Source organism: Palaemon carinicauda, chromosome 39 (genome assembly GCF_036898095.1).
Source record: "Palaemon carinicauda isolate YSFRI2023 chromosome 39, ASM3689809v2, whole genome shotgun sequence".
Taxonomy (NCBI): Eukaryota; Metazoa; Arthropoda; class Malacostraca; order Decapoda; family Palaemonidae; genus Palaemon; species Palaemon carinicauda.
In genome coordinates, this window is record NC_090763.1 from 3,783,738 (window position 1) to 3,793,737 (window position 10,000).

The 10,000-nt window shown below is 31.2% G+C and overlaps 2 protein-coding genes across 2 annotated transcripts in view; one reads left to right on the forward strand and one right to left on the reverse strand.

The window, feature by feature from the left end:
• LOC137630918 (uncharacterized) overlaps positions 1–10,000 on the forward strand; it is a 619,361-nt gene that overhangs the window by 491,720 nt on the left and 117,641 nt on the right. The window lies entirely within an intron of this gene.
• On the reverse strand, positions 4,889–8,250 carry LOC137630900 (golgin subfamily A member 6-like protein 6). Its single transcript, XM_068362437.1, has 2 exons — positions 7,172–8,250; positions 4,889–4,914 (listed from the first exon to the last, which is right to left on the reverse strand). The coding sequence occupies exons 1-2, from the start codon at positions 8,148–8,150 to the stop codon at positions 4,889–4,891; spliced, it is 1,005 nt and encodes a 334-aa protein (XP_068218538.1). The 5' UTR covers positions 8,151–8,250.

The window sequence follows — 10,000 nt, forward strand, 5'->3', positions numbered from 1 at the left end:
ATTGTGTTTTTAAAGGCTTGTTTACCAACAACAGTTAATATAGCCAGATAGGTAGTTTGCCTATTGTTTCGATATCAAAATAGTTAAGTCTTTGGTTAAATATTAGAAAACAAATGACTTCTAATTTAAGGAAAAAATACTTAGTACTTATCTTCTCAACAGTCACGGTACTATTTCCACGAAGAGCTTAATTATTTTGTTTTAAAATTTTAATGACTCCCCACATCTTGACTCTCAAATTGACTGTCGTATTGATCAGAATGACATAAAACTTTATATAATTTCATACTGACACAAATCTATCAATATGAATTGGAAATTATTCAAAAATAACTATATATATGTATATATATATATATATATATATATATATATATATATATATATATATATATATATATATATATATATGTATATATGTATGTATATATATATGTATATATATATATATATATATATATATATATATATATGTATGTATGTATATATATGTGTATATATATATATATGTATATATATATATATATATATATATATATATATATATATATGTATATATATATATATATATATGTATATATATATATATATATATATATACATATATATACATATTCATATACATATATATATACATATTCATATATATATATATATATATATATATATATATATATATATATATATACATATTCATATACATATTCATATACATATACATATACATATATATATATATATATATATATATATATATATATATATATATATATATATATATATATATATACATATATTATACATATATATACATATATATATATATATATATATATATATGTATATACATATATATATATACATATATATATATATATATATATATATATATATATATATATATATATATATATATATTTATATATATATATATATACGTATATATATATATGTATATATATATATATATATATATATATATATATATATATATATATTATGTATATATATATATATATATATATATATATATATATATATATATATATATATATATATACAATCATTAGATTTTTTCTTTAAGTAGTTCATTCCGATAACAACAAAACCTTTTACAAATTTGAAATTCCACTGTAGATGAGACAATCAAAATTGAAAGATATTTTTCTGAATTGCTAATAATAATAATAATAATAATAATAATAATAATAATAATAATAATAATAATAATAATAATAATAATAATAATCATAAACACCATTTATACATTCTAATCATATTTACCCTTACTTGATATTGGTTATATTTTTTTGTTGTTGGATGATACAGTCAAATTTCTAGTTGAGGGAAAAGACTGTAAATCAAAAATTCATATAAACAGTTTTGTTTGTAGATATCTTTGCTCTCATGGGAGTAGATATGTTTTCTATATTTAGTAATGAAAGATAAGATTCATATATGACGGGAAGTAACAGGAAGGTTGGCAAGGAATAGAAAAGTTCTCTAAGTACAAGGCTAATGATAAATGATTTATCTATAAAGTTAAGCCAATTGCTTAGGGTCAAGGCTATTAATCATACTGATAATATTATAAAGGAAGACATGAAAATGACGTCTGTATTAACTAATTCATTGAATCTTTTGTGATGGAACTAACTTCATCTGACGAAGAGTCACCATAACCACGTTTGATAACTGAACCTTTGTTGTACAAAATTTTCACCCATTAATTAGATAAATTCTAAAACAATACATTATATTAAACTTAAACTCAGTTAATTAAATCCTTTGTAAAGAATCCTGTCTTTTAATAATCAATCAGAATTGAGAAATGACTTTATTTGATATCAAAATTAAGATTATTTCTGTTAGTGAGATAATCTTTTTATAACAATTTTGCTCTTTGTTGTGTCTAAGAGTTTCAACTTTGTTCTCACCACGTGGTTGAAAACCAAGAAAGTGAAGGAAACAATATAAAGAGAGTATCAAATTAAAGGATTATATTCTTAGACCTTCAAATCTGGGTGAATGACTTTTTAAATGACCTTTTTTCCCTTGTCTTGTCTCCCCATAGATTAAAACGGTCAAGCCAGGTGTGCTTTGAAAATGACCCAAGAGAACTGGCACCGCCGCTAATGAGCTTCGAGTTCACTCCTAAAATGGCTGGATTATAAAAGGATCCGTTGGTCGGTGGGGAATTTTGGGGAAGGATGTAAATCCCCCGTATTCTAATCCTACCAAGGTCATGGTCTCCACCTTAGGAGGATTAATATTTTCCCTCCAAGTCTTCACCCCACCCTAAAGGATTAGAAGGAACCTTTCTTTTTGTCCTTACTTTGGATGACTCAGTCGCATAGGACTTCTCAAAGGAGATTCATCTTATGAGGTCAAAGGTCGAGTTTCTCATACTGTAGTTCAAGTGTTTCTTCAAGTCCACCGAAATCTGAAACAAAGATGGCGTCTCGTGTAAGTACCATCATAGTTATTAAAATTATTTGCCCATTATGAACCATCGCTTGCTATTCATTTTACGGGTAAAAATTGTTTCATAGTGTATGTACATGCAACATCTTCGAAGGTTTACCAAAACAACATGATATGCTCATTGTATTTCATAAATTAATGTTCTACCGATCTACCATAATATATTTGCTCGTGTCTTTAAAATGTCTCAATGTAGACGCGAAGGTTAACATTAAATGCAATATCTAACTTCTGGCGATGTCTTAAACTTTGTTTAGCATCTTTAAATGATCTAGATTCAGGTCTGGCGCTGTCTGTCAACAAATCTGGGGCCAACTTAATTTGTTTATCATCAATTTGATTTCGTAAATAGTTTTTCGAGATAATTCTTGAGGTTTCAAAGCTTTGCAAATTTCTCTAATATATATAAATTTCATCAGCATGATATGCTAGATGAAAATATTTTCAAAATCGCGTCGGAAAAGTGGCCATTTGGTCAGCGTTTGCGAACGTTTTATACTTTTGATTGTCTGGTGTCACTCTTCAATTAAAAAAAATGATTCGTCTATTTTTCATTATCAAGTAAACTTTATTTGAAATATGCAAAGGAAGGTTTTACTTTCTACTTTTCTTAGTATTTTGGGATGGACAAATAATTGACAAATTATCGAAAACTTGAAAACTATCACCTTCACCGGTTTATTACTTGAACACTAACTCAATTTGTCACGACGAATTATAAATTCAAATGCGGGTATTTACCCACAGTTCCTAAATAAACATTACACGTTAAACTAATTGATATAATTTTAAAACATTTTAATCACTTCGTTATGTACCGAAAGGTTTATTTTCATTTCAAATTAGGTTGCATTAGGGATTTGATTTTCAATTAAAAGGAGGATTTAATAAGCATTTACGCTTTTAGTGTTAGTCAATTTCAAAAGTAACGCTTTCTGGTATCAGCGCAAAAATGTATCAAACCATTTGATCCTATCTTAGTATACTGAGTTGGAGACTTATACCATTTTTAAGAGTTTATGTTCATTTTACAAAATGTCAGCGATAGTTTGAAGTAATGTGAAAGCAATGAATAATTTATAAATGGCATTTTCAATAAAAAGGGAGTGATAGGAATTATAAGATGGATAAAATTATTCGTCATATTGTAATATTAGAAAATATAATAATCTTTGGAAAAATGTTACCTCCTATTCAGAGGAGATCTATAATCCAGTTTGAAAGGACGCCTTTATACCAACGTTTGTAATAATATATTCACAACTTTGAATGAAAATCCCAAGAAGAGACGTAGATTAAATGAGTTATATTTCTCTAGTCTAAATCGCAATTCAGGCATGGTCTTCCACTTTCTTGGGTTAGAGTTCTCTTACTTGAGGGTACATTCGGGCACACTATTCTTTCTAATTTCTCTTTTTTTTTTTTTTTTTTTTTTTTTTAAAGTTTTATAGTTTATATATAGGAAATATTTATTTTAATGTTGTTGCTGTTCTTAAAATGTTTCATTTTTCCTGGTTTCCTTTCCCCACTGGACTTTTTCCCTGTTGGGGCCCCTGGGCTTATAGCATTCTGCTTTTCCAACTAGGTTTGTAGCTTAGCAAGTAATAATAATAATAATATTGCGGATATCGTGCATTTTTTTACAGGTATACAGTAATTGCGTAAACTTAAAAGTTTGATATTTGTGTAGATTATTTAGCAAGTTTTACCTCCTGATAAAAACACCATCTCTTTTTGTGTATGTGCATATGTATTGATGATTATTGCATGCATATATGATTGTACTCATGTATAGGTAGTTTTCAAAATTTGATAACTGAAGAATTATGCCTACTTTTTTTTATATAACATTTCGAAGTATAATATTATTAGTAGTTTTCATGCTGCTTCAAGTTCCTATCCTAGGAAAGGTTTGGAGTAAGATTTTTATAATCTAAATAAATGAATATAACTATTGAAATTATGTCTCTTATCAACTATATTGTCAATTTTAACCTTCTATACCGGTATACATTTGCTTGTTAACTAAGAAATAACAATTGGAACCAAAGCTTATTCGGCGACAACATCGAATCAACATGTGTCCAAGCCAAGGTAGCAATTAAAGCAATAATAAATGTGTTTTGTATAAACTGAATGCAGGTATCTTTCCTAATCTGCTTTGCTTTCACCTGAGCGACACGATGCTCGACTAAGCTAGTTGACGATATCGTTATAGAACGATGCTTTATAGAAAGTATCTCATTTTTATTAACAAAGAATCCTTAAAAATTCTTCTATGTAAATATTCTAAGCATTATGTTATGCTTTTACGTTTGTGGTGCCCAACATTTCCTTACTTCATTGTAAACAGTATCTTCATAAAAAAAAAACACTCAACGAGACCAAAATAATACTGAATACATCAAGCATAACCTTGCGTAATGTAACCTAAGGGAGAGTATAAAGTAATATGATTTGTAATTACTAAATGATGATTGACAGCCTTCATATAGACAAGTGATCCCTAAAATACTTTCTTGATGAATTACTACATATCAATTGTTGATAGGACGTCTAAAGAAAATGTTATGTTAATTTGACTCGTGAATTGTGTATGAATATGGTTTTACAGTCGGGAAAAATCTTATTTTAGCAAATAACTTTTCTTTTACATTGTCAGATTGAATAACACAATAAGTGGGCCTATACTATGTAATTATGGTTTGGGTTCACTGACAAAAAAAAAAAAAATATAATACTGATTAATCGATATTGAATTACCATATAACTATAAATTAGAATAGTTATAATAATATAATTAGGGACGAATGGGATTATATTCAACTTCGTCCATACTTAATTTACCCGGTTCTCCCACTATTGTAACCCCTCCCAGCACTAACTACTACTCTCCCCCAACCCTTGCCCTCCGCCCATCAACTCTTGCATTCATCACCTTCTTCAACACATCCACTCTAGCTGCTAATTCGTTTCTTGCACCCGTTCTCACATCACACTTCATTCCTAACCCTATCTAATCAAGATACACCTGCCATACTCCTCAGACACTTCATCTCGAACACATAAAATCTGTTTCTCCATCACTTTCATTTCCCACACCTCCAATCCATACATTGCAGTTGGTACAGTCACTGACTCAGAGAGGATTCTTTACATTCAGTCTTAACCCTCTATTCGTTACCACTACCTTCAGACGCCCCGAACACTTTACATCCTTCATTTACTCTCTGATGTGCATTGCTTCAAATCCACCATTTGAAGCAACAACAGACCTAATGTATTTAAACTGATGTACTTTAGGTAACTCTCCATTTAATACGACATTCAACCCAGCACCACCCTCCCTCTTCCTTGCTCTTATCCACATGAACTCTCAATTTCCTTCTCTCGCACATACTCCCAAACTTTGTCACCAATCGACCTTGCTTCTCCTCCAAGTCTGCAACTAATACAATATCATCGCAAACAACAACTGATTCCCTCCCCACACCTATCTGTCAGTTTCAATCCTCGACCAAGCACTCAAGCATTCACAACTCCATCAGCAAACAAATTAAACAACCATGGTGTTATCACACATTGCTCTTCTAAAACCACCCTGTACTTCTAAAATTGCATCCTCTTGTTTTATCCTTACTAATGGTAATTAGCAATATATCATACATTTACAGCTCGTTTACATTTGTAAAGCAGGATCATACACACACACACACACACACACAGTCCACTGGTACCATTGACAACATAAAACATAATAGATCGTCTTAAACAATCTCAACAAACACTCAAGAAAAGTCATACCACTTTCCTTTAACATCTCGGCCCTCACCCCATCCATACTAGGTGCTTTATCTGCTCTCTTTTCATATAGTGCTCTCACTTCCTCTCTTGCAATCTCTCTCTCTCTTTCTCATCTCCAATCACTGGTCCCTCAACACCTGCAACAGCAATTAAATCTGCCTCTCTATTATCACCAACGTTCAGTATCCTTTCAAAATATCCAGCCTGCATTTTCCTTGCCTCCTCTTATTTAATGAAATCTTCCCTTTTCATCTTTCACACTCTTCATTTTTCAATCCACCCTTCTTTACTCTTCATACCAATGACCCAATCCCTGACCCCACCTCCAGTCAGCCTCTAAATTATTAATCTGCAGCCATTCATTATTTGCCTTCTTTCTCTTCCACTTCCATCTTCACTACCCTTCCTCATGCTGCTTCCAACAACCCTCTATATCACCATTTCTCTCGCTTTCACCTTGTGATAGGCCAGTTGTAACCTATCTTGATACTGACTTTATTACCTGCTTTTTTTTTAACTCTTCAACCGTCACTAATTGCCTTTTACATCTCCCCACTCTATTTTCCCATTCTTTTGCTGACACTAATTTTCTTTCATACAAAAATGATCATATACTATATACCATTAGCCATACCCCTAAACATTGCACCTCTTTCAATACTACAAACAACCTTCTTGTTATCTACACAGTCCATTAATGCCCTTTCTACCACTCTTCTATTTGGCCCTCTTACACAAAACTACAACTTATCACCAGCTCTTATTCAACACACATCTACCGGTCTCTCACCACTTGTTCTTGTTCTTGTTGTTGGGCGGAGGGATTTGCCTTTCCATCGGCACCTCCTTTGGTTTCTTCTTTATTCTAATTCTTCTATTTTCTTCTCTCTTTTTTTCCACATTTGATAGATATATTCTTTTCTTTTCTCTATTCCTTCTTTCTTGAACAGCACGTTTCCTATTATCTTCTTCTTTTCTTCTTCATACGGCTGTTGCAATTCCACTATTTTTCTTCTTTCGTCGCTGAGGTCTGGACATTCAAGAATAAAGTGGGCGAGGTCTTCATTAACTGCCCCACATAGTTTGCATTCTACCCTACCTCCCGCTTCATGTCTTTTCCTATCGTTTAATTTCAAACAGTTGGCCCTAGCTCTGTACATAATAATAGAATTAGGTTTGTTGTCATAAAACATTTCTTCTCCTATTTGCCCTTTTTCTTGTTCATATATTTCTAAACTATTTTTCTCTTTTATCTCATCCCTCCACTTTTTACCATCTACTTCTCTAATTTTGGCCTTAAGCTCTTCTCTTCCCATTCTTCTAAAAGTTCTATCGTTCATTTCCATATCTTTAATCCATTTCTTAGTTTCTTTCATCCACCTGTTATTTTCATTTTCTTTCATTTCTTCCAGAATTGTCTTCAGCAAATCATTTCTCCCCTCTTCTATCCCTTTCACAAACCTTAGCCTTCCTCCTGCTATCCTAGTTTTCATTTCGGACATTCCTATCTCTCCCCGTAGTGTTGCTACTGCTGCATATGATGGTGCTCCCAAAATTTTTCTCCCTACTCCGTTTTCAATCTGCTGTAATCGTTTTATTTCACTTTCTGTTATGTTCATTACTGCCGTGCCATACAGTATTCCGGGTAAGGCTACATTTTTCCAATATGTTTTTCCTATTAGTATTTTGTGGCAGCTTTTCGCAATGATTGAGTAGGTTAGGTTAGCTAGCTTTTCTGCCTTTTCCATCATTTTCTTCTTTTGTTTTTTGAACATATTTCTTTTCCCTTCTATCTCTATTCCTAAGTATTTTATGCTATCTGTTACTTTAATACCCTCTATTTCTTCCGGTTTTTCTTTCATATTATATATGATTATATGACTCTTATTCTTGTTTATTTCTAGCCCACATTCTCTACATATTTCTACTAGTATTTTTATGTTTGCTTCTGCATCTACTATATTTTTTGCTATAATTAGACCGTCATCTGCAAAGAACAATGCCCTAATTTTTATTATTTCGTTTTCAAAGCCTTTTCCTTTTTTCTAATTCATTTATTATTTTATATGTAATTAGTTTAAATAGAGTAGTTGACCCCGTACATCCCTGTTTTATCCCACTCGTTACTTCAAATTCTTTATCTAATTCATATCCTATGTTTATTTTTGTTTTGTCTCATTCGTAGATTTTTTCCACTGTGTCTATTACATTTGGGTGTATTCTATATTCTTTCATAATTTCTATTATTTTTTCCCTCTTTATTGAGTCATATGCTTTCTTGAAATCTATTGAAATTACTATTAAACTTTCCTTCCTTTTGTAGCTTTCTTCTACACAGTATTGTAAAATGAATATGTTGTCTTCTACTCTTCCTCCTTTTGTGAACCCGGCTTGCGTTTCTTTCATCTCCATATTTCTCTCAAGGTGTTCTTCTATTTCATTTTTCATGAGGGCCATAAATATTTTGTATGAGGCATTTGTAAGGGCAATCGGTCTTAGATCTTTTACTGTGGGTTTCTTTACCTTTTTTATCATTTTCGTTTTAGACTTTTTCCACTTTTCGGGCTTGTTCTTCTCCTTCGTTTCATTTTGAAGGCACTTTGTAATGATTTCCAAACATTTGCTGTCATTAGCTATAGTTTTATATAATTCTGGTTTCAGTTCATCTGGACCTGCTGCCTTTTTATTTTTCATTTTTCTTAAAATTTTCTTAACTTTATCCTCTGTTAACTTGGGAATATTCATTGGGGTTATCTTTCTTGTTATTGGTGATATCATATCCATATGCTCTCTTATTTCTATTGGGAATGAGTGTCCCAATGAATTTTCTTCTTTTTCTATTTCCTTTAATTTTTCTATATAACTTTGTCTTTCTTCACTATTCCATACCTCTTTCATTTTATTTTCGTGCATTTTATAAATGTTTTCCCCCCAGAACCTATCTATTTGTTCCTCTGCTACTTCTTTGGATAGTTTTTCTCCATTTTCGTCATATAATTGTATTTCTTCCTTTTCCTTTTTCCCTTTTAGTTTGTCAATATTTTTGAAAATCTTGTTCCTATCCTTCCTTACTTCATTAGCCTTCTTCTTTTCATTTTCCCACATTGCTTCCTTTATTATAACCTGCGTTCTCTCTTTTTGTTGTTTAAACAGCAGAAATGCTCTTTCCCTTTCTGCTCCTGTCAGGCATCGTTTTTCTCTGTTAAGTTTTTTTTCTCTTTTTTATTTCCTCTCTGATTTCATTTGTCATCCACTCTGGTTCTATCTTTGCTTTCTCTTCTCCAGTTGTTCTCCGTCTGTACTTTGCTTGTAGCTTTCTTTTTGCTGCTTCTTCTACAACTTCATCATATTCATCCATCCTTGTGATTTCTCTGCTCTCTAGATTATTTTTTAATTCTTCCCTGTATTCCCTAAGACTTTCTTCGTCTGTTTTGTAATACATACTTTCTTTCCAAAATCCTTTTTTGTAGTTTTCTATCTTCGCTTTTACGCTGACCTCTACCTCAATCAGATTATGGTCAGATATATCTACTTTATCTTTTTCTTCATCTATGTTCATCTCATTGAAGTATTCATACATTTCTTTATTAACCAACACCAAGTCTATGGCACTTCTTTGATCACCTCTCTCCCATGTATATGTTCCTTTGCATTTCTCATCTACATTTAATAATATAAGGTTTTTATTGTTTATTACCTCGAGTATTTTCTT